At 45.7% G+C, this 26119-nt stretch overlaps 2 protein-coding genes across 3 annotated transcripts in view; both read left to right on the forward strand.

The window, feature by feature from the left end:
- unc5ca (unc-5 netrin receptor Ca) overlaps positions 1-26119 on the forward strand; it is a 308049-nt gene that overhangs the window by 80548 nt on the left and 201382 nt on the right. The window lies entirely within an intron of this gene.
- Positions 4936-25565, forward strand: LOC145863999 (uncharacterized). The gene is made up of 3 exons (XM_082968784.1): positions 4936-5121; positions 22834-22904; positions 22954-25565. Exons 1-3 carry the CDS (start codon positions 4936-4938, stop codon positions 25454-25456), a joined length of 2760 nt encoding a protein of 919 aa, XP_082824910.1. The 3' UTR covers positions 25457-25565.

A 26119-nucleotide genomic window follows, 5' to 3' on the forward strand; every position in this document is an offset into this window, starting at 1 on the left:
TTTCAACATTGGTAAACGGTAAACAGAGTTTGTATCTGCTTTGTATCTGTCAATGGCCCTCGCAGCACTGCATGTTTTTAGACATTTTCCCTGACCGTTCATACTGTCTGCGAGGTATGTTGCCACTCAGCTGTTGATACACATTAGGCTCCACAGACGCAGTTGATTTAGGCTCAGGGCCAGGGCCCAGGCCCAGGGCCCAGGGCCCAGTCAGAGAGGAACACATGCTTTACACAGTAGCAGTACAACGCAAGAGCCAAAAGATCAATTGGCCTGTTTGTCAGAGTTTTTTTCAAAGGAGTGTTTTGTTAAACTCTAAATGGTTCCTTGGTGTTGCTTTAATGGATAAGAACTTTAAGAATGTCTCCAGGAGTGTAGTGGGGGTGTAGATGGTTTCAATCAGGTCCTCTTTGATTACCTTTAATGAGCCAAACAAAAGGGCTTTTAAGTTCCACATTCAGAACTGGGTTTCTCAGTTTCTCCCACAGGAAGCAATTTGGGGAATTATCAAGACATGATGAGGTCGAAAGCAGCTGAAAGGTCGATAGCAGGAAACGATTGGGTCAGGATTACCGGAGCGCCAAGTCTAGGTCCAAAAGGCTTCTTAACAGCTTCTACCCCCAAGCCATAAGACTCCTGAACAGTTAATCAAATGGCTACCCCCCCCACCCCACCCCTTCTTTTACGCTGCTGCTACTCTCTGGTTATTATCTATGTATAGTCCCTTTACCTCTACCTACATGTACATATTACCTCAATTACCTCAACTAACCTGTACCCCCGCACATTAACTCTATACCGGTAACCCTGTATATAGCCTCACTATTGTTATTTAACTGCTACTCTATTTTTTACTCAACACTTATTTTTTCTTAAAACTGCATTGTTGGTTAAGGGCTTGTAAGTAACATTTCACTGTAAGGTCTACACCTGTTGTATTCAGCATTTCACTGTAAGGTTGTATTCGGCGCATGTGACAAATCAAATCAAATTTGATTTGATTTGATTACCAAAATGACCACAGCTTTTCTCATCCACACTTTTCTGCTTATGAGTTTCATATAAATCAGCTTTTCAATGTTTTAAAGGAGCAATCTGGGATTAGTGTTTCCATTTTTAGACTTTTAAATTCATTGATGAATTGATGAGAGTCTCCAGCCGCATCCTTCAGCTGTTTACCAAAAAAAAGAAAAGTGGCATGGTACAGACTTTGTTGTTGTTTAAATTCCAGATCGCACCTTTAGGATTCTCCCCTCTTCTAATGATTTTATTTGTATCCTTAAAGGAGAACTTTAGTTTATCCAAAGTTAGACAAACTTGAGAGAGCGAATGTTTTCTAAAACCGTTAGAAAGAAAGTAAGACGTGACATTTGTTCCATTTTAAGCTAAATGGAATGCACATGAAAACGTTTTAGATCACTGTGTAGTAGGTTCGGAGTCACAGCTTCGCTCCTCGGTGCATCAAAAAGTCACCCGGGAGAAAATGCATTGAAACACCGTCAAAGCACAGTCAATCATACAGAGTAGGTGTGTGAAAGCAGGATTCAACCACGACTCCATTCCTCCTGCGCTGTCTTCTGAGGATTCGGATCATGCATTCCTCCAGCCCTGCTGTTCACAGCCTGACAACAAATGATTGTACACTTTTCTAGTGAACTAGGCACCCATGAGAGATGATCATGATAACTTAGGAGAGTTGCTGAACGTATATACAGCTCTGGGATCGATAAGCACCAAGGGGACATGTAAATAATGTTATGCTATACACGTCCCAGGATTTAAAGTGTAGATTAGGCTTCCAGTGAGTGAATGCAGTTGGGATCATTTTCGGGGTAGGGGAGTGCTTTTTCACTCTGCTGGAAATGCCAGACCGTGCCCCATTTACTTGGTGGCAGACAGAGAGGAATTATTTCTTTCACACAGATTTGCGTGGTTCACAAAAGAAGATTAGGAAAGCTTAAAGGCCCAGTGCAGTCAAAAACGTGATTTTCTGTGTTTTATACATTTTTCCACACTGAGGTTGGAATAATACTGTGAGTTTGTGTAAATGATGCAGGGGCGGAAATCCCGGGGGGGACGGGGGGGACACGACCCCCCCATCCTGGGAAAAATATGATTTGTCCCCCCCAATATATCACTGAAACATAACTATGTAATTTAAATAATATTAATAATACGCAATGAAAGCAATTGTGCTGATTATAGACACTTAATAGCGCGTTTATAAGTTTCAAAAGATTGCGACCTCCCCACTCTTTGCCTCACAATGGTTTGATCCACTGCCAGTTCCTTAGCTTGCTAGGTAGCAGAGAGGTCGTATCTACTGTCTGAAAGGCACTCAATGCACATAACTGACATGAGGTTAATCCAGTCAATCGCGCGCACACACTAGCTGAATATGCAGAGCTAGCGCGCAAATATGAACTATTAAGCTAGCTAGTACCTATTCCATTTATGTAGCGTCGTCAAAGATGGAATCTTTGCTATCGTCAATTTATTCCAAGATCAGCATGCAGATGATGTAAGTTAGTGCTTCAAAGTCCCTGTGATAAGGTTAGCGATAAACTGAAATCCAAACTGAACAGAACTACACTCTCTTCTACCATTGTCTTAAATATATTTAATGGTCTCGTTGCAAAAGCTAAATTGTCGCAAGGGAACTTTTATTTATTTATTTTATTTCACCTTTATTTAACCCGGGTCGCAAAGATTATAGCAAACACCAATGAAACTGAATTGGTGCTCGCTAGCTTTGCAAATTCAGCTATTGTTGGAAGCCAGCCAATATGAAACAAACTATTAAAATTACAAAAGGTTGCAGCATATGTTGTGTAAATGGTGAACTCATACAGCTGTCAACTCTTGTCATTTTAATCCGTTTCACATTTGCTAGCTACCTTTTAGATCGAAGCCCAAATAGAATGATAAAAGATAAGATGATAGAAGCCCATCTCCTACTGTAAATAACCTACACACTGTGTGTGTGTGTAGCCAGCCAGCCAGGTAGAAAAATGGCAGAAAAATAAAAGACGGACATCAGAGTATTTTTCAGTACACCAGAACGCAAAGTAAGAACCCTAGTAGCCTAATATGTCAAAGACTAGTTGATAAAATGTTCATAAGAACGAAATGAAATTCTAATGGAAATGTTTCACAATGATGTCATTAGGCAGAGCAGGCAACAGATGGCACACAGACAGCAGAGTTGGGGACAGATATGTAGGGACAGACTGGCAGAGACAGGGAGTCTCAGGTAAGTTTGTTGAGTCTTTGTTTGGCAACATTATGAAAGGTTCTCAATTTTTTTTACTTGTAAAATAGGAACATAATTGGAAAATGCCATGGATACCCCCACTCTCAAATTAAACTGGTGACTGAACTAAGATTTGTTAAAGGCAATGGTATTGCTGTTGTGATTAGTTGGGTAGTTTTGGGTACCGGTAGTTAGGAGCACGGCAAACACCTTATTTCTTTGGTTCCTCAATATACATTTACCATATTACAATGTAGGCTATGTGTTACAGCACTACTTTTGGTGTCCCCCTCAGGAATTGCTCTTGAGAAAATTTCATGTAATTGTCCCCTCCAAAGTTGATATCAGATTTTCGCCCCTGAAATGATGCTAATGGCATTTTAGTGTAAGAGCTGTTTAAAAAGACCGCCTGCGATTTATGCCTGTTTTGGCGGGATGGAGTTTTGGCCTGCGTGGTGACATCACCAGGCGATACATTTGTGAATAGACCAATAAGAAAGAGTTGCAAACCTAGCAGCTAGTTTTCAGTTGTCCCTTCCCCACCCAGACCAGTCCCAGACAGTCCTAGCAAAATTATTGCTTGAGAAATTACTCTTTGCTAAGAAGCTATTTTGGTTTATTTTTCACAGTAAGGTACTTAATTGTAACCCAGAAATGATTTGATATTGACATAAAAACGGCTGCATTGGACCTTTAAGTGGTAATTAGCGTACTGTACATATCGCTTTCCTAGGGGCTAGCTGGGAAGGGAATGGCAGAATTATACCTAGATACACCACCCAGGACAACACCACCCACCAAGTACACGATCCACCAAGTACATCACCTAGGATAACACCACCCAGGATAACACCACCCACCAAGTACACGATCCACCAAGTACACCACCCAGGATAACACCACCCACCAAGTACACGATCCACCAAGTACATCACCTAGGATAACACCACCCAGGATAACACCACCCACCAAGTACACGATCCACCAAGTACATCACCTAGGATAACACCACCCAGGATAACATCACCCACCAAGTACACCACCTAGGATAACACCACCCAGGATAACATCACCCACCAAGTACATCACCTAGGATAACACCACCCAGGATAACATCACCCAGGATATCACCACCCACCAAGTACACCACCCACCAAGTACATCACCCAGGATAACACCACCCATGATTATACCACCCACCAAGTACATCACCCACCAAGTACATCATCCAGGATAACTCCACCCAGTATAACACCACCCATGATTATACCACCCACCAAGTACATCACCCAGGATAACACCACCCAGGATAACATCACCCACCAAGTACACCACTCACCAAGTACATCACCCAGGATAATTACACCACCCAGAATAGCATCTCCCAGGATAAAAGCCCCCACCAAGTAAATCACCCAGGATAACATCACCCAAAATAAAGCCACCCAGGATAACATCACCATGGATTTTACATTTATTTAACCTTTATTTAACTAGGCAAGTCAGATAAGAACAAATTCTTATTTACAATGATTGCCTACCGAGGAACAGTGGGTTAACTGCCTTGTTCAAGGGCAGAACGACAGATTTTTACCTTGTCAGCTCAGGGATTCAATCCAGCAACCTTTTGGTTACTGGCCCAACGCTCTAACCACTAGGCTACCTGCCGGACGCCACCACCCATGGTAATACCACCCACCAAGTACATCACCCAGGATAACAGCACCCAAGATAACACCATCCAGGACAACAACACCCAGGATAACACCATCCAGGATGACACCACCCAGGACAACACCATACAGGACAACACCACCCATGATAACATAACCCAGGATAACATCACCCAGGACTACATCACCCACCAAGTACAGCATGGCAATCATAGGCATCCATGTTTTGGCTTCAGTGCTATGTCCTCACATGAGCTCTATAGTGTGTTTGTGTGTGTGTGTGTAAAATAAAATAAAATATGCTGTTGCTTACAAAAATAGAAGCACAGCTCCAGATCCCTGCATGGTGAATGTTAACTCCTGCTACAGTAATGAACGAGACCAATTAAATCATTTCAGTGGATTAGAGTTTCATCCCAACTCCAACAAATAGACTCAATCAGGCTTTGAAACCATTAGACTTGTGTCTGAACTTTACCTCCCCACACTGAGAGCTCAGCACGACACAAACCAGAGACTGTTCTGTTTAACATCATCTTAATGGCTTATACGGACGGTAACAGATCACATGCATCATTTGGAGTGTTTGAAGGAATACTAAAACGCATCGTCATGACAGTTGTCGTTCTGTTCTGAAAGTGCTCTACCTTGCTGACATGCACCATTTTTGGGGATCCTATTGACAGTGGACAAATGAAAAAAATACTTAAATATATTTTTTGGTGTAGTATTCCTTGAAGTACTGGAGAAACAGATATACACTACCGTTCAAACATTTGGGGTCACTGAGAAATGTCCTTGTTTTTGAAAGAAAAGCACATTTTTTGTCCATTAAAATAACATCAAATTGATCAGAAATACAGTGTAGACATCGTTAATGTTGTAAATGGCTATTGTAGCTGGAAACGCCAGATTTTTTTATGGAATATCTACATAGGCGTACAGAGGCCCATTATCAGCAACCATCACTCCTGTGTTCCAATGGCACGTTGTGTTAGCTAATCCAAGTTTATCATTTAAAAAAAGGCTAATTGATTATTAGAAAACTCTTTTGCATTTATGTTAGCACAGCTGAAAACTGTCGTTCTGATTAAAGAAGCAATAAAACTGGCCTTCTTTAAACTAGTTGTGTATCTGGAGCATCAGCACTTGTGGGTTCGATTACAGGCTCAAAATGGGCAGAAACAAAGCACTTTCTTCTGAAACTTGTCAGTCTATTCTTGTTCTGAGAGATTAAGGTTATTCCATGTGAGAAAATACCAAGAAACTGAAGATCTCGTACAACGCTGTGTACTACTCCCTTCACAGAACAGCGCAAACTGGCTCTAACCAGAATAGAAAGAGGAGTGGGAGGCCCCGGTGCACAACTGAGCAAGAAGACAAGTACATTAGAGTGTCTAGTTTGAGAAACAGATGCCTCGCAAGTCCTCAACTGGCAGTTTCATTAAATAGTACCCGCAAAACACCAGTCTCAACGTCAACAGTGAAGAGGCGACTCCGGGATGCTGGCCTTCTAGGCAGAGTTGCAAAGAAAAAGCCATATCTCAGACTGGCCAATAAAAATAAAAGATTAAGATGGGCAAAAGAACACAGACACTGGTCAGAGGAACTCTGCCTAGAAGGCCTGCATTTTCTCGCATGGAATAGCCTTTATTTCTCAGAACAAGAATAGACTGATGAGTTTCAAAAAAAAGTTCTTTGTTTCTGGCCATTTTGAGCCTGTAATCGAACCCACAAAATGCTGATGCTCCAGATACTCATCTAGTTTAAAGAAGGCCAGTTTTATGACTTCCTTAATCAGCACACCAATTTTCAGCTGTGCTAACATAGTTGCAAAAGGGTTTTATAATGATCAATTAGTCTTTTAAAGTGATAAACTTGGATTAGCTAACACAACGTGCCATTGGAACACAGGAGTGATGGTTGCTGATAATGGGCCTCTGTGCGCCTATGTAGATATTCCATAAAAAATCTGCCGTTTCCAGCAGCTACAATAGTCATTTACAACATTAACAATGTCTACACTTTATTTCTGATCAATTTGATGTTATTTTAATGGACACATTTTTTTGCTTTTCTTTCAAAAACAAGGACACTTCTAAGTGACCCCAAACTTTTGAATGGTAGTGTGTATATATATATATATATATATATATATATATATATATATATATATATATATATATATATATATATATATATATATATATATATATATATATATATATATAAAACATTTATTTTTTTAATAGGTTTTTCTGACAGTGTGGATAGGAGGATGTTGGGCTTTCATAGTGAAACGCTGACGTAGTCCTAATTTAAAACCAGTGCGTTATTACATCATTAAAAACAACAGTTGAATTCCAGTATCACATCCATTATTCAACCAAAGCAATGGGAGATGTTTCTGTAGCCATTTACAACAGCATTAAAAGAATCACAGCGAAAATGTGGGCTTTACTACTGTGTGTTTTTGGAGAAGTGTATTATCATTTAAATTAACTCTCTCTCTCTCTCTCTCTCTCTCTCTCTCTCTCTCTCTCTCTCTCTCTCTCTCTCTCTCTTTTCTCTCTCTTGCTTTCTCTCTTTCTCTCTCTCTTGCTTCTTCTCTTGCCCTCTGTCTTTCTCTCTCTTTTTCTCTCTTTTTCTCTCTTGCTCTCTCTCTCTTTCCCTCTCTTGCTCTCTCTCCCTCTCTCTCTCTCTCTCTCTCTCTCTCTCTCTCTCTCTCTCTCTCTCTCTCTGTGGTCTGTATGTTGCCTACCTCCCATTGTTGCTGCCTCCACTCCTGGGTCCTGGGTCTATCATTGCAGGTAAGAAGAATCCCTTCATACATAGTGTTGGACCACTGATTTATCTTACCCTGACTATGTATTATCATTGGCAACATATCCTATAGTTATACTGAGTGGACAAAACATTATGAACAACAGCTCTTTCCATGAAATAGACTGACCAGGTGAATCCAGGTGAACGCTATGATCCCTTATTGATCATTGTTGATGCCAGAGAGTCTATGTAGTGTTAACCATTGCAAAGTCTACTTGTTAGGAGAGAGATACATTGAGATTTAAACAATTCTTTGAGAAATAGGTTTTGACAACAACAGTGATTTGATTCCCTGTTCCCATTGCCCTCTAGATGTGTTCTCTTCAACCTATCCCACCATCAACTCTCCTCAATTTTTCTGTTCATTGAACAGTGAAATGGACTAAACGTATCGTGCATGTTGTCAGGTGTGTGGCCTTATCAAATAAATGAACAGCAGGTGTAGAAGACCAACATTTGGGTATTGGGAGTGGGAGAGCTGAGGATCGGGATGCTGAAAGGATGTAGCAGAGAGATGGTGGAGTTGGTGGTGGTGGTGGAGGTGGTTAGTGGTGGAGGCGATGGAGGAGGTGGTGGTGGTTGGGGTGGAGGTGGTTGGGGTGGAGGTGGTGATGGTGGAGGTTGGGGTAGAAGTGGTGGTTGGTGGAGGTGGTGGTTGGTGGAGGTGGTGGTGGTTGGGGTGGGGGTGGGGGTGATCGGGGTGGTGGTTGGGGTGGTGGTGATGGTTGGTGGAGGTGGTGGTGGTTGGGGTGGGGGTGATCGGGGTGGTGGTTGGGGTGATGGTGGAGGTTGGGGTAGAAGTGGTGGTTGGTGGAGGTGGTGGTGGTTGGGGTGGAGGTGGTGGTTGGTGGAGGTGGTGGTTGGGGTGGAGGTGGTTGGGGTGGAGGTGGTGATGGTGGAGGTTGGGGTAGAAGTGGTGGTTGGTGGAGGTGGTGGTGGTTGGGGTGGAGGTGGTGGTGGTTGGGGTGGAGGTGGTGGTTGGGGTGGGGGTGGTTGGGGTTGGGGTGGAGGTGGTGATGGTGGAGGTTGGGGTAGAAGTGGAGGTGGTGGAGGTTGGGGTGGAGGTGGTTGGGGTGGAGGTGGTTGGGGTGGAGGTGGTGATGGTGGAGGTGGTTGGGGTGGGGTGGGGGTGATCGGGTGGAGGTTGGGGTGGAGGTGGTTGGGGTGGAGGTGGTGATGGTGGAGGTGGTTGGGGTGGGGGTGATCGGGGTGGTGGTTGGGGTGGTGGTGGTTGGGGTGGAGGTGGTTGGGGTGGAGGTGGTGATGGTGGAGGTGGTTGGGGTGATCGGGGTGGTGGTTGGGGTGGTGGAGGTTGGGGTGGTGGTGGTGGTGGTGGTGGAGGTTGGGGTGGGGGTGATCGGGGTGGAGGTTGGGGTGGTGGTGGTTGGGGTGGTGGAGGTTGGGGTGGTGGTGGTTGGGGTGGTGGAGGTTGGGGTGGTGGTGGTTGGGTTGGTGGAGGTTGGGGTGGTGGTGGTTGGGGTGGTGGAGGTTGGGGTGGTGGTGGTTGGGGTGGTGGAGGTTGGGGTGGTGGTGGTTGGGGTGGTGGAGGTTGGGGTGGTGGTGGTTGGGGTGGTGGAGGTTGGGGTGGTGGTGGTTGGGGTGGTGGTGGTTGGGGTGATCGGGGTGGTGGTTGGGGTGGTGGAGGTTGGGGTGGTGGAGGTTGGGGTGGTGGTGGTTGGGGTGGTGGAGGTTGGGGTGGTGGTGGTTGGGGTGGTGGTGGTTGGGGTGGTGGAGGTTGGGGTGGTGGAGGTTGGGGTGGTGGAGGTTGGGGTGGTGGTGGTTGGGGTGGTGGAGGTTGGGGTGGTGGAGGTTGGGGTGGTGGAGGTTGGGGTGGTGGTGGTTGGGGTGGTGGTGGTTGGGGTGGTGGAGGTTGGGGTGGTGGAGGTTGGGGTGGTGGAGGTTGGGGTGGTGGAGGTTGGGGTGGTGGTGGTTGGGGTGGTGGAGGTTGGGGTGGTGGAGGTTGGGGTGGTGGTGGTTGGGGTGATCGGGGTGGTGGTTGGGGTGGTGGTGGTGGTGGAGGTTGGGGTGGTGGTGAGGGTGGTTATGACTGTACCTGCTCTGGCTTTGGTCTGTAGGGTTTGGCTGTGGCTAACAGGGAGAAAGAGGAAGGGTGAGGGAGAGAAGAAGGGGGGGACGGAAGTGAGGAAAGGAGATGTGGAGGAATCACTGACCCATGCAAATTTCACCTGCGTCTCCCGTGCCCCCCAAACCTCCCTCTCTGTCTGTTGTTGGCAGTGTTATTCCACATATCACTGAAATATTTAGGCGGGCCACCCAGCACCGCACCGGAGCAGGCACCCCGAGCTCATGAAATATTAAAGCAGGCCAGACGCCATAATGAGTCTGCCCCTGACCCCTCCTACCCCATTCTACCCCTCTCCTACCCCTCTACCACCCCTCTACTACCCCTCTACTACCCTCTACTACCCCTATACTACCCCTCTACCACCCCCTTACTACCCCCCTTCTACCCCTCTACTACCTCTCTCCCACCCCTCTACTACCTCTCTACTACCCAATACTACCCGTCTACCACCCTCTTATTACCCCTCTGCTACCCACTACTACCCTCTACTACCCCTCTACTACCCCACTACTACCCCCTACTACCATCTACTACCCCTCTACTACCCCACTACCACCCCCTACTACCACCCTACTAACTCCTTACTACACCCTTCTACCCCCCTACTACCCATATACTACCCCCTACTACTCATCTACTACCCCACTATTACCCCGCTACTACCCATCTACTACCCCCTAATACGCCCCTACTACACCCCTACTACCCATCTACTACCCCCCTACTACCCATCTACTACTCCACTACAACCCCCCTGCTACCCCCTACTACCCCACTACTACCCCCTACTACCCATCTACTACCCCACTACTACCCCACTACTATCCATCTACTACCCCACTACTACCCCCCTGCTACCCCCTACTACCCTTCTACTACCCCCCACTATCCCCCTGCTACCCCCTACTACGCATCTACTACTCCACTACTACCCCCCTACTACCCCCTACTACCCCACTACTACCCCACCACTACCCATCTACTACCCCACTACTACCCCACCACTACCCCTTACTACCCCCCTACTACCACACTACTACCCCCCAATACTACCCATCTACTACCCATCTACTACCCCACTACTACCCCATTACTACCGCTCTACTACCCCCCTACAACCCCACTACTACCCCCTACTGCCCCACTACTACCCCACTACTACCCATCTACTACCCATCTATTACCCCACTACTACCCCCTACTACCCTTCTACTACCCCCCTACTACACCCTACTACCCCACTACTACCCCACTACTACCCCACCACTACCCATCTGCTACCCATCTATTACCCTACTACTATCCCCTACTACCCCCCTACAACCCCCCCTACTACCCCCTTACTACCCCCTACTACCACACTACTACCCTACCACTACCCATCTACTACCCCACTACTACCCCATTACTATCGCCCTACTACCACACTACTACCCTACCACTACACATCTACTACCCCACTACTACCCCATTACTACCGCCCTACTACCCCCCTACTACCCCCTACTACCCCACTACTACCCCATTACTACCGCCCTACTACCACACTACTACCCTACCACTACCCCATCTACTACTACCCCACTACTACCCCATTACTACCGCTCTCCTACCCCCCTACAACCCCCCTACTACCCCACTACTACCCCACCACTACCCATCCACTACCCATCTACTACCCCACTACTACCCCATTACTACCCCACCACTACCCATCTACTACCCATCTACTACCCCACTACTACCCCATTACTACCCTACCACTACCCACCTACTACCCCACTACTACCCCATTACTACGCTCTACTACCCCCTACAACCCCACTACTACCCCACTACTACCCCACCACTCCCCATCTACTACCCATCTACTACCCCACTACTACCCCATTACTACCCCACCACTACCCATCTACTACCCATCTATTACCCCACTACTACCCCCTACTACACTTCTACTACCCCCCTACTACCCCACTACTACCCCTCTACTACCCCACTACTACCCCACTACTACCCCACCACTACCCATCTGCTACCCATCTATTACCCCACTACTACCCCCTACTACCCCCCTACAACCCCCCTACTACCCCCCTACTACCCCCTACTACCACACTACTACCCTACCACTACCCAGCTACTACCCCACTACTACCCCATTACTACCGCTCTACTACCCCCCTACAACCCCCCTACTACCCTCTACTACCCCACTACTACCCCACCACTACCCATCTACTACCCATCTACTACCCCACTACTACCACACTACTACCCTACCACTACCCATCTACTACCCCACTACTACCCCATTACTACCGCTCTACTACCCCCCTACAACACCCCTACTACCTCTCTAGTACAGAAATCTGGAAGTCTTTTGCGGCTAAGCTTTGTTAGGCAACTCTAAACACGAGATGGGGATCTGGTTTGTGTTAAAGGCAACTTGACAGTTTTTTAGATCAGTCGATTGGGCTCTCATCTGACTTGGTGTGTGTGTGTGTGTGTGTGTGTGTGTGTGTGTGTGTGTGTGTGTGTGTGTGTGTGTGTGTGTGTGTGTGTGTGTGTGTGTGTGTGTGTGTGTGTGTGTGTGTGCAGCCTGAAGAGAAGCTGAAGGACAGTTATTAGGAAAACATCTCAGCCTCTTGTGATGTTAGCATCGTGAAGTAGCTACAACACACCGACTTCAAAGGCACTAAACGTTCATCTATTTGTAAGTGCACTCCCATGTTTGTTTACTTGTTAGTTAGGGGCTAGTGAGGCTGATGAGTCTTTTGAAGTGAAGAACGAGTGGTAATGCAGGCTGGTATTAACAAATAGGGAACACACTTATCATCAGGTCCCCCTCTATCCATGTAATCATATTAATTATGAAGTAAAATGCTAATCTGATCCTAGATCAGCAGGCCTGCTCTGAGACACGTACAGTATATTCCACAATATTCTCAGCCATGTGTCTTATTATGAATGTATTATAAGTATATATATATTATATAATATAATATATATATTATACATATATTATATTATATATTATATATGCATATATATTATGTATATATTATATTATATATTATATTATATATTGTATTATATACATATCTGATATATTATATTATATATATAATGTATAATATAATATATCTCACTAATAAGAGTACACGTGCGTTGGTCCAAGTGCAGTTCAAGAAGATCATGTACATTGATGGGCAGGTGTTCTGTGGACTGACTCGGATATACAGTATTTAGGCTTTTTATCAAATCACATGCTACATGCTGAATTTGAAGGCTTTTACTATTTCATACAGATGTGTGTCAAAGGTTGGTTCAGTTAATACATCATACCTTTTAAATTAGATCTTTGTCATTTATGTATTATGTCCCAGGTTCTGATGGTGGATATTCTGTGTCCTGAATAGCACCCTATTCCCTATCTAGTGCACTACTTCTCATAGGGCGCTGGTAAAAAGTAGTGCACTACATAGGGAATAGGGTGTCTGTGGGGATGCAATCGCAATCTGAGCGGTTTCATTCCTTGCATTGTGTCTGTTTATCCACCGCTCTGCAAACATCTCACTGTTGCCATGGTAATCCAGGCCACGAGCCACGATGAAAGACTTTATAAAGCTCTCCGCTGTGTAGTCTCTCTTAGAAACCTGTAGTTTGTCACAACATGTTTATGTGGACTGTGTGTTTGTTGCTGCTGTCCAGGCCATCTCCTTGCCGGGTCACAAAATGTAAAGTGACAGATGTTCAAATGTTTGTCAGTAAAAAATTACTCCTCTTCTCATGTAGAGCATAAACTGATGTGACATCACACTGCCCTTTCCTCTATGCATAGAGCTCTGTACATAAATCAACTGGCCATAGGGCATTTTGGGCAAATGCCAAATAGGCTTGTCCGTCTTTCTGGTCCCAGTCCATTCCTGCATAAAGCTCCGTAGATTGTGTAAGGGTGAATCTTAATTGTATTTGCTTGATTCCTCACATCCTCTCTCCTCACCTCCTTCTCAAAGCGCATACCGTTTTAAGGAAGTGAGAGTAGAAGATGTGAGGAATCGAAGACAATTGAGATTCACCCTTTGATAGGAGTTGCTTCATATCTAAACTACTGGTATGTGAATGATGGTCATTTTGTCACTAGTACTGTATACCAGAGGTCGAAGCAACACGAAAACATGGCTAATCACTTCATGAATATATTAATTATGTCCTATTTTCCTCCCGCTTAGCTGCCACATGTCCATGGAAAACAAACAACTGACCTCTAACATTTGGCTATTGGCAGTAAAGGATACTGTATGGCTGTCATTAGAATATCAGACCTTCTGCATAGCTCTTCCCCCTCCACTTCAAACCCTTTGTTTCATTCCCCTCTTTCTCTCTCTCTCTCTCTCTCTCTCTCTCTCTATCTCTCTATCTCTCTCTAAAGCACACGCTCTCTTTCTCTATCACTTTCTCTATCTCTGTCTATCTCTCTATCTCTGTCTATCTCTCCATCTCTCTAAAGCATACACTCTATCACTCTCTATCTCTCTAAAGCACACTCTCTCTTTCTCTATCACTCTCTCTCTCTATATATATATATCTCTCTATCTCTCTATCTCTCTAAAGCACACTCTCTTTCTCTATCACTCTCTCTATATATTTCTCTCTATCTCTCTAACGCACACTCTCTTTCTCTATCACTCTCTCTCTATATATATCTCCCTCTCTCACGGGACAGCAGAGCAGAAAAGAGGGAAGGAGAGTTATAGAGAAAGAGAAAATGAGAGAGTGTGCTTTAGAGAGATAGAGAGAGAGAGAGAGATATAGAGAGAGTGATAGAGAAATGTGTAAATATTTGTATGAACATAACAAGATTCAACAACTGAGACATAAACTGAACAAGTTTTACAGACGTGACTAACAGAAATTCAGTACTGTGTCCCTGAACAAATGGGGGTCAAAATCAAAAGTAACAGTCAGTATCTGGTGTGGCCACCAGCTGAATTAAGTACTGCAGTTCATCTCCTCTTCATGGACTGCACCATAATTGCCAGTTCTTGCTGTGAGATGTTACCCCACTCTTCCACCAAGGCACCTGCAAGTTCCCGGACATTTCTGGAGGGAATGGCCCTAGCCCTCACCCTCCGATCCAACCGGTACGAGACGTGCTCAATGGGATTGAGATCCAGGCTCTTTGCTGGCCATGGCAGAACACTGACATTCCTGTCTTGCAGGAAATCCCGCACAGAACGAGCAGTATGGCTGGTGGCATTGTCATGCTGGAGGGTAATGTCAGGATGAGCCTGCAGGAAGGGTACCACATGAGGGAGGTGGATGTCTTCCCTGTAACACACAGCGTTGAGATTTCCTGCAATGACAACAAGCTCAGTCCGATGATTGTGTGACACACTGCCCCAGACCGTGATGGACCCTCCACCTCCAAATCGATCCCGCTCCAGAGTACAGACCTCGGTGTAACACTCATTCCTTCGATGATAAACACAAATCCGACCATCGACCCTGGTGAGACAAAACCGTTACTCGTCAGTGAAGAGCACTTTTTGCCAGTCCTGTCTGGTCCAGCGACGGTGGGTTTGTGCCCGTAGGCGATGTTGTTGCCGGTGATGTCTGATGAGGACCTGCCTTACAACAGGCCTACAAGCCCTGGAGGGATTGTGCGTTCCTGGTGTAACTTGGGCAGTTGTTGTTGCCATCCTGTACCTGTCCCGAAGGTGTGATGTTCGGATGTACCGATCCTGTGCAGGTGTTGTTACACGTGGTCTGCCACTGTGAGGACGATCAGCTGTCCGTCCTGTCTCCCTGTACGGGCATTGCAATTTATTGACCTGGCCATATCTGTAGTCCTCATGCCTCCATGCAGCATGCCTAAGGCACGTTCACGCAGATGAGCAGGGACCCTGGGCATCTTTCTTTTGGTGTTTTTCAGAGTCAGTAGAAAGGCCTCTTTAGTGTCCTAAGTTTTCATAACTGTGACCTTAATTGCCTACTGTCTGTAAGCTGTTAGTGTCTTAACGACCGTTCCACAGGTGCATGTTCATTAAGTGTTTATAGGTCATTGACGAAGCATGGGAAACAGTGTTTAAACCCTTTACAATAAAGATCTGTGAAGTTATTTGGATTTTTACGAATTATCTTTGAATGACAGGGTCCTGAAAAAGGGATGTTTCTTTTTTTTGCTGAGTTTATTTGTCTCCGTCTGAAAATCGCCCCGCTCCAGGCTACATGCAAAATGTATCTCAAGGGAATGTGTTCTCTCCAACTCTGCTCTCTTCAACTACCTACGTCTATAACCTTTTGGCTGATATAGCCCAGTAATACCGATAGCCTAATATAATGGTCCATGTGAGAATCTCTGGCAATATAACCTATTTCTTAGGTTTGTTGTTATATTACTTATTTTTGCACAGGATTGCTGGGACCATGATTGGCAAGCCAGCTGCTTCACACACTCCTAAAATAACATTTGCGCGACTGCGGTCAGGTTCGGAAGAAGTTCTTGCAGAGGGGGTGGGGGTCTTGGTATGAAAACCTGCTGGAACTAGGTGAAGAAATCAGTCCTGGACAGACCTTAGAGATGAAATAGCATTTCTACTGCATAGCATTTTTCTTTATTAAGCGCTTCTGTGTACCGTCTACACATCAACTTTAAGAGGGGAATAAACCTGGATATAATGCTTTACGGATCTATTGTTTAGCTTTTGATGGGTTGTTTTTTTCACAACAAATACTGTAAAATATGTTGAGCGTTTTAATGTGTCTGTTGGGATAGGAATAGCTATAAGCTCACCATAACACGTACTATTGCATGACACTATTTCCCATCCACTCTGTTTTATTGCTGGTAATATTACTGAGTAATACGCAGCTGAACACACATATTATCCTTTGTGAAGAGCATCTATAAAACACACACACACAAACACACACACCGTTTTGTATTACTGTCCTTGTAGGGACCAAATAATTGATTCCCATCCAAAATCCTATTTTCCCTAACCTTAACATAACCCTAACCTTAACCCCAAACCTAACCTTAACCCCAAACCAAACGTTAACACCAAACCGAACCTTAACCCCAAACTCATAAAACAAACCTAAACCCTAACCCTAACCCAAATTGTAACCCTAAACCTAACCCCTAAGCTTAAAATAGCATTTTTCCTTCTGGGGACCAGCAAAATGTCCCCACTTGTCTGAATTTTTGTTGTTTTACTACCCTTGTGAGGACTTCTGGTACCCACAAAGATAGCTAAACAAAAATACACACACGCACACACACACACACACACACACACACACACACACACACACACACACACACACACACACACACACACACACACACACACACAGACACACACACACACACACACACACACACACACACACACACAATACTGTTGGACCCAAACCTTGACAGGAGGTCTGGCTATACGCATTATCATAGCACCGGAATACAGAAACCCCCAAAACCAGGAGAACCAATAGCAGAGTATACCACAGCTGGGGTCATAAATCTTCCGGTTTGCTGTCCGATACGTGTACTAATTATAGCTTTCAGGTTATGATAATATTTAGTGTTTTGTAGTTTGGCTGCTCAGTGGCGCAAGAAGTCCATTAATCACACCAGGCGGCATCTGTGCGGCCTGAGTGTGTGTGTGTGTGTGTGCGTGAGTGTGTGTGCGTGTGTGTGTGTGTGTGCTTGTGTGTGTGTGCGTGTGTGTGTGTGTGTGTGCTTGTGTGTGTGTGCGTGTGTGTGTGTGCTTGTGTGTGCTTGTGTGTGTGTGCGTGCGTGCGTGCGTGCGTCCGCACGTTTGTGTGAGTAGAATGGTAACTGTGTTATTCTGGCCTCAGTGCTATAAGGAGATGTATTAGAGAGGATTTGGCTGTCTCAGTATGGTAGCTGTATCAGGCTCTGTGTCCAAAAATGGCACCTTCGTCCCTACATTAAATTATATAGTGCACTACTTTTAACCAGGGCCCGTAGTGCACAGGGTGCCGTGTGGGACACAGACAGTGTGTGAGTCAGGTAAGTGTATGGGGGGGGGGGGGGGGGGGGAGAGCGCTCAGCTATCTCTGGGGATATGTTGAAGCTGGCTCTGATGTCCGTTAAACCTCTGGCCTCCACTCCTCTTGAAGCATGGTCATCTCTCTGCTTTATATACAGTAAGTATATAAATGGGTGGGTCAAAACAAGCATTGTGATTGGTTGACGTACTAAAAAAAAACTGTTTAGCAGGGGTAAGTCTATGACGCTAAAGTGTCTATCTTGTTTTTCTATATCAGACCATTAACAAAACATGAAATTCTTACTGCATTTAAGCAATAAGGCCTGAGGGGGTGTGGTATATGGCCAATATACCATGGCTAAGGGCTGGCACGATGCAATGAGGAGTGCCTGGATACAGCCCTTGGCTGTGGTATATTGGCCATATACCACAAACCCCCGAGGAGCCTTATTGCTATTATAAACTGGTTACCAACGTCATTAGAGCAGTACAAATAAATGCTTTGTCATGGCTGTCAGCCAATCAGCATTCAGGGCTCGAAACACCCAGTTTATAATTAAAATGATTCCATTTTGCTATATTCCCAGCCTTCTTGCTCCATCAGTATGCTATATGCAGTGTCTCTCCACAACTTCTAAAGCCAAGGTAACTGGGGAAACAGCCTAACATACTTTTATACAAATATTCATCTGGTGCCAGAGATGTGTTGTTATTGAATGTCGTTGCTCATACATTGACTGGACATTAATAAAGCTCTGTATGCTATGGCATTATAGATGAATAATCCGTTTAAATCTCCCAGAAATTATTGTTCAAAGTGCTATTGGTTGATGCACACTGTATTTTCTGCTGCTCTAGATTCCGCTTCCTTTGCATACGTCCCAAATGACACCCTATTCCCTAAGTACACTACTTTTGCCTAGAGATGTAACCCTTTTCTTTACCCATGGCCCGTGCAGAGCAGGCATGCGTATAGGTTGCATTTTAAACTAAAGCAGGGAAAGCATTAAGGAAATTTTCAAGGGCTGGAGATCACAGCCCAAAGTCAAACATCTGGATCCAGCGGCAGGCAAGGTATGTAAGAAAGGCTTTATCCCTCTTCCTCCCACTCTGCCTCCGCACAAATACACATCACCACTGCTGACACTCCGCTTGAGAGGCTTCTGGGAAATCTGTGTCGACACATGATGAAGGGAGGGAGGATGGAGAAGGGGGAGCATTTAGGGGCTGCTGCCTATTCCATTTGAGACAGACCAACATTTTGGGGCAAAGGGAAAATCGAATGACTTTTGCCCTCTGCGTTTCAAAGGTGACATATATTGAGCGTGTGTTTGCGTGTGGGTGCGCATTCGTGCGTGTTTGAGAGAGAGGGTTGAAATCAATAAAGGTTTCCAAACCAGGCCCGCTACAGTACACAACAGGAAGTTTCAGACCAGCACAAACCTGATGGAACATGCTGGCTCTTTTCTTATCTCTTCTTTCTTTGCTTTTCAGTTCAACGTTAAGTACAGGTTGTGATCACGTTAAGTACAGGTTGTGATCACGTTAAGTACAGGTTGTGATCACGTTAAGTACAGGTTGTTATCACGTTAAGTACAGGTTGTGATCACGTTAAGTACAGGTTGTTATCACGTTAAGTACAGGTTGTGATCACGTTAAGTACAGGTTGTTATCACGTTAAGTACAGGTTGTGATCACGTTAAGTACAGGTTGTTATCACGTTAAGTACAGGTTGTGATCACGTTAAGTACAGGTTGTGATCACGTTAAGTACAGGTTGTGATCACGTTAAGTACAGGTTGTGATCACGTTAAGTACAGGTTGTGATCACATTAAGTACAGGTTGTGATCACGTTAAGTACAGGTTGTGATCACGTTAAGTACAGGTTGTGAACACGTTAAGTACATGTTGTTATCACATTAAATACAGGTTGTTATCACGTTAAATATAGGTTTGTTATCATGTTAAATACAGGTTTGTTATCACATTAAATACAGGTTGTGATCACGTTAAATATAGGTTTGTGATCAAGTTAAATACAGGTTGTGAAAACATTAAATACAGGTTGTGATCATGTTAAATACAGGCTTTGAAAACATTAAATACAGGTTGTGATCATGTTAAATACAGCTTGTGATCACGTTAAATAGAGATTGTGATCACGTTAAAGACAGGTTGTGATCACGTTAAATATAGGTTGTGATCACGTTAAATATAGGTTGCGATCACGTCACACAGAGGGTGAATAGTAGTAAGGATGCTCCTAGGGCTGAACAAGCTGTCACGGCATGTCCTGTATGACTACATTGGGATGTTTACCTCATCAGTGGCCATTTCTTTCTTACATCTCCTCTATGATTAAGGCACTGCCTGGTGCACCGCGGTGTTCAGTCCGAGTCCCATTTTCATTTGACTGTGTGACCTGGTTTACCCTATGGGGTTGTGGGTGAGTCAACGCTGCTGGTCCCATAGGGGTACTGTGCAGAAGGTCAACCAGAAAGTGACCGTTGAACCATTGAACCATTGAACATTGACCGTTGTTTGTTCCTGCATGTGCAACATTTCCAGGGCTTTCCATGGGGCTAGACTATGCATGCCCTGCTGACCAAAAGAACACTTCTCTCTTGCTTTATTCATAATGGCGGGAGCAAGGAGCCCACTTCTCACTTCGTTACCCTGGATTTCTAGCGCCAAGGACATCGGCTGGAAGTGCAGAAGATACAGGCTATTCTTAAGCTTTCATCACACCACCCACCGTCCAGGCCTAGTCCTGCCCTATCCTTTATTAACAGAAATACCTTATTTACAAAAGTATTCAGACCCTTTGCTTTGAGACTCCGATGCATCCTGTTTCCATTGATCATCCTTGAGATATTTCTACAACTTGATTGGAGTCCACCTGTGGTAGATGCAATTGATTGGACATGATTTGAAAAGGCACACACCTGTCTATATAAAGGTCCCACAGATGACAGTGCATGTCAGAGCAAAAACCAGGCCATGAAGTCAAAGGAATTGTCCGTAGAGCTCCGAGACAGGATTGTGTCGAGGCACAGATCTGGGGAAGGGTACCAACAAATTCCTGCAGCATTGATGGTCCCCAAGAGCACAGTGGCCTCCATCATTCTTAAATGTAAGACGTTTGGAACCACAAAGACTCTTCCTAGAGCTGAGCCATCTGGGGAGAAGGGCCTTGATCAAGGAGGTGACCAAGAACCCGATGATCACTCTAACAGCGCTCCAGAGTTCCTCTGTTGAGATGTGAGAAACTTCCAGAAGGACAACCATCTCACCATCTCCAATCAGTCATTTATGGTAGAGTGGCCAGACGGAAGCCACTCCTCAGTAAAAGGCACATGAAATCCTGCTTGGAGTTTGGCAAAAGGCACCTAAAGACTGTCTGACCATGAGAAACAAGATTTTCTGGTCTGATGAAACCAAGATTGAACTATTTGGCCTGAATGACAAGCGTCCCATCTAAAGGAAACCTGGCACCATACCTACGGTGAAGCATGGTGGTAGCAGCATCATGCTGTGGTGAGGTTTTTCAGCGGTAGGGACTGGGAGACTAGTCAGGATCGAGGGAAAGATGAACGGAGCAAAGTACAGAGAGATACTTGATGAACCTGCTCCAGAGCGCTTAGGACCTCAGACTGGGGTGAAGGTTCACCTTCCAACAGGACGACCCTAAGCACACAGCCAAGACATGTCCTTGAGTGGCCCAGCCAGAGCCCGGACTTGAACCCGATTTAACATCTCCGGAGAGACCTGGAAATAGCTGTGCAGCGACTCTCTCCATCCAACATGACAGAGCTTGAGAGGATCTGCAAAGAAGAATGGGAGAAACTCCACAAATACAGGTGTGGCAAGCTTGTAGCGTCGTGCCCAACAAGACTCGATGCTGTAATCGCTTCCAAAGGTGCTTCAACAAAGTACTGAGTAAAGGGTCTGAATATTTATGTAAAAGTGATATTTCAGTTTAAAAAATAAATAAATTAGCAAACATTTCTAAAAACCTGTTTTTGCTTTGTCGTTATGGAGTATTGTGTACAGATTGATGGGGGATAAAAAAAATACATTTTAGAATAAGGCTGTAATGTAACAAAATGTGGAAGAAGTCAAAGGGTCTGAATGCACTGTAACCCTTGTAACCTCTGGCAGGCATAGACATTCACAAAGCAACGATGTCCGTCAGTGCCGACTGAATGGTTATTGTACGTACCTTTTTTAGTTCATCCAAACCACACTGGGAGAATGCTCAGTGGTCTATTTCCAGGAGCGATCGGTATCTGGAGACAGAGGTCATTCCTCTGGAGCAGGAAGCCAGGTCCAGCAGGAAGCTAGGTCCAGGAGAAGGAGATAAAACTGAGGAGAAGATTGATAGAGAGAGGAAGGAGAAAGAGGGAGAAAGAGATCCACCACTGTCAGCTCTAATGTGGCTTTAATAAGGTCAAAGGCAGGAGTCCATTAACACTACCCTGGGGGCTCTATATTTAAACCAGAGGAGAGGAGAGGAGGGGAGGGGAGAGGTGAGGAGAGGACAGAGGAGACGGGGGTAGGGGAGGAGGAAAGGGGGAGAGAGGAGGGAGGGAAAGAGATGAGGAGAGAGGAGGTGGGGAGAGGAGGAGGGAGAAGATGAGAGGTGAGGAAGGGAGAGGAGACAAGAAGGGGAGGAGATGAGAAGAGGAAAGAGAAAGCGCTGGTGAGAAAGAGGCAGCTAGATTGAAAGTTTAGCCTCCTACCATCTCTGTATCTCAGTCTCCTCCCATCTCTGTATCTCAGTCTCCTCCCATCTCTGTATCTCAGTCTCCTCCCATCTCTATATCTCAGCCTACTCCCATCTCTGTATCTCAGTCTCCTCCCATCTCTGTATCTCAGCCTCCTCCTAACTCTGTATCTCAGCCTCCTCCCATCTCTGTATCTCAGTCTCCTCCCATCTCTGTATCTCAGTCTCCTCCCATCTCTGTATCTCAGGCTCCTCCCATCTCTGTATCTCAGTCTCCTCCCATCTCTGTATCTCAGTCTCCTCCCAACTCTGTATCTCGGTCTCCTCCCATCTCTGTATCTCAGTCTCCTCCCATCTCTGTATCTCAGCCTCCTCCCAACTCTGTATCTCAGCTTCCTCTCATCTTTGTATCTCAGTCTCCTCCCATCTCTGTATCTCAGTCTCCTCCCATCTCTGTATCTCAGTCTCCTCCCATCTCTATATCTCAGCCTACTCCCATCTCTGTATCTCAGTCTCCTCCCATCTCTGTATCTCAGGCTCCTCCCATCTCTGTATCTCAGTCTCCTCCCATCTCTGTATCTCAGTCTCCTCCCAACTCTGTATCTCGGTCTCCTCCCATCTCTGTATCTCAGTCTCCTCCCATCTCTGTATCTCAGCCTCCTCCCAACTCTGTATCTCAGCTCTCCTCTCATCTTTGTATCTCAGTCTCCTCCCATCTCTATATCTCAGCCTCCTCCCATCTCTGTATCTCAGCCTTCTCCCATCTCTGTATCTCAGTCTCCTCCCAACTCTGTATCTCAGCCTCCTCCTAACTCTGTATCTCAGCTTCCTCTCATCTTTGTATCTCAGCTTCCTCCCACCTCTGTATCTCAGCCTCCTCCCATCTCTGTATCTCAGTCTCCTCCCATCTCTGTATCTCAGTCCCTTCCCATCTCTGTATCTCAGTCTCATCCCATCTCTGTATATCAGCCTCCTCCCATCTCTGTATCTCAGCTTCCTCCCAACTCTGTATCTCAGCTTCCTCCCATCTTTGTATCTCAGCTTCCTCCCACCTCTGTATCTCAGCTTCCTCTCATCTCTGTATCTCAGCTTCCTCCCAACTCTGTATCTCAGCTTCCTCTCATCTTTGTATCTCAGCTTCCTCCCACCTCTGCATGTCAGCCTCCTCCCATCTCTGTCTCTCAGTCTCCTCCCATCTCTGTATCTCAGCCTTCTCCCATCTCTGTCTCTCAGTCTCCTCCCATCTCTGTATCTCAGCCTCCTCCCATCTCTGTATCTCAGCCTTCTCCCATCTCTGTATCTCAGCCTCCTCCCATCTCTGTTTCTCAGTCTCCTCCCAACTCTGTATCTCAGCCTCCTCCCAACTCTGTATCTCAGCTTCCTCCCAACTCTGTATCTCAGCCTCCTCCCATCTCTGTATCTCAGCCTTCTCCCATCTCTGTATCTCAGTCTCCTCCCAACTCTGTATCTCAGCCTCCTCCCAACTCTGTATCTCAGCTTCCTCCCATCTCTGTATCTCAGCCTCCTCCCATCTCTGTATCTCAGCCTTCTCCCATCTCTGTATCTCAGTCTCCTCCCAACTCTGTATCTCAGCCTCCTCCCAACTGTGTATCTCAGCTTCCTCTCATCTTTGTATCTCAGCTTCCTCCCACCTCTGTATCTCAGCTTCCTCGCACCTCTGTATCTCAGCTTCCTCCCACCTCTGTATCTCAGCTTCCTCTCATCTCTGTATCTCAGCCTCCTCTCATCTCTGTATCTCAGCTTCCTCTCATCTCTGTATCTCAGCTTCCTCCCATATCTGTATCTCAGCTTCCTCTCATCTCTGTATCTCAGCTTCCTCCCATCTCTGTATCTCAGCTTCCTCTCATCTCTATATCTCAGCTTCCTCTCATCTCTGTATCTCAGTCTCCTCCCATCTCTCTATCTCAGCCTCCTCCCATCTCTCTATCTCAGCCTCCTCCCACCTCTGCGTCTCAGCCTCCTCCCAACTCTGTATCTCAGCCTCATCCAAACTCTGTATCTCAGCTTCCTCTCATCTTTGTATCTCAGCTTCCTCCCACCTCTGTATCTCAGCTTCCTCTCATCTCTGTATCTCAGCTTCCTCTCATCTCTGTATCTCAGCTTCCTCCCACCTCTGTATCTCAGCTTCCTCTCATCTCTGTATCTCAGCCTCCTCCCAACTTTGTATCTCAGCTTCCTCCCATCTCTGTAGCTCAGCTTCCTCTCATCTCTGTATCTCAGCCTCCTCCCAACTCTGTATCTCAGCTTCCTCCCACCTCTGTATCTCAGCTTCCTCTCATCTCTGTATCTCAGCCTCCTCTCATCTCTGTGTCTCAGCTTCCTCCCATCTCTGTATCTCAGCTTCCTCTCATCTTTGTATCTCAGCTTCCTCCCACCTCAGTATCTCAGCTTCCTCCCACCTCTGTATCTCAGCTTCCTCTCATCTCTGTCTCTCAGCTTCCTCCCATCTCTGTATCTCAGCTTCCTCTCATTTTGTCTCAGCTTCCTCCCACCTCAGTATCTCAGCTTCCTCCCACCTCTGTATCTCAGCTTCCTCTCATCTCTGTATCTCAGCCTCCTCTCATCTCTGTGTCTCAGCTTCCTCCCATCTCTGTATCTCAGCTTCCTCTCATCTTTGTATCTCAGCTTCCTCCCACCTCAGTATCTCAGCTTCCTCCCACCTCTGTATCTCAGCTTCCTCTCATCTCTGTCTCTCAGCTTCCTCCCATCTCTGTATCTCAGCTTCCTCTCATTTTGTCTCAGCTTCCTCCCACCTCAGTATCTCAGCTTCCTCCCACCTCTGTATCTCAGCTTCCTCTCATCTCTGTATCTCAGCTTCCTCCCATCTCTGTATCTCACCTACCAATGTAAGAGTGATCCCCAGTGATGTGCCGATTTGCACATGTAGAGCTGTAGGAATATTGATGTTACAGAATGATACATGTAGAACTGTACTGATGTTACTGAAAGATACAGGGAAGAATTTGAGTGTGTGTGTGTGTATGTGTGTGTGTGTGTGTGTGTGTGTGTGTGTGTGTGTGTGTGTGTGTGTGTGTGTGTGTGTGTGTGTGTGTGTGTGTGTGTGTGTGTGTGTGTGTGTGTGTGTGTGTGTGTGTGTGTGTGTGTGTGTACTCGGTGTTGATGCATGTGTGCACATGACTACGTCAGACAGTGTGAGAGGGTGTAAGAGTGTGAGCATGGATGACTCTACTTGTATCCACGCTTCAGTAAGGGAGTGTCTGTGTTGTGGCTAGGTCCGTGTGGGTGTGTTATTCATGACTCTGTCTGCAAGGGGTTGACCTGGGTAGAGGATACTCTAGTACAGGACTGGAGAAGCCTAGCCTATACTCTCTCACTGATGGACAGTCACAAGCCTAACTGTGTGTCAACTCCTTTGCCAAATGTAAGCAAGTAATGTAAGCAGTTAATGTAACCAGGTAATGTAAGCAGGTAATGTAACCACAGTGGGCTTAAGATCACTTGGAGACAAATGGGCGTCTAGTAAGTTTCCTTCAGATATTGAACACACCCGCA

This window comes from Salmo salar, chromosome 24 (assembly GCF_965601325.2).
Source record: "Salmo salar chromosome 24, fSalSal1, whole genome shotgun sequence".
Classification (NCBI taxonomy): domain Eukaryota; kingdom Metazoa; phylum Chordata; class Actinopteri; order Salmoniformes; family Salmonidae; genus Salmo; species Salmo salar.

What these genes read in the sequence shown, in the direction of transcription:
- LOC145863999 (XM_082968784.1), top strand. Translation starts at nt 4,936, where the DNA reads ATGGTAATACCACCCACCAAGTACATCACCCAGGATAACAGCACCCAA. An exon ending in AGGACTACATCACCCACCAA is followed by an intron (nt 5,122 to 22,833) that starts GTACAGCATGGC and finishes TCTGTATCTCAG; the next exon opens with GCTCCTCCCATCTCTGTATC. An exon ending in CCTCCCAACTCTGTATCTCG is followed by an intron (nt 22,905 to 22,953) that starts GTCTCCTCCCAT and finishes TCTGTATCTCAG; the next exon opens with CCTCCTCCCAACTCTGTATC.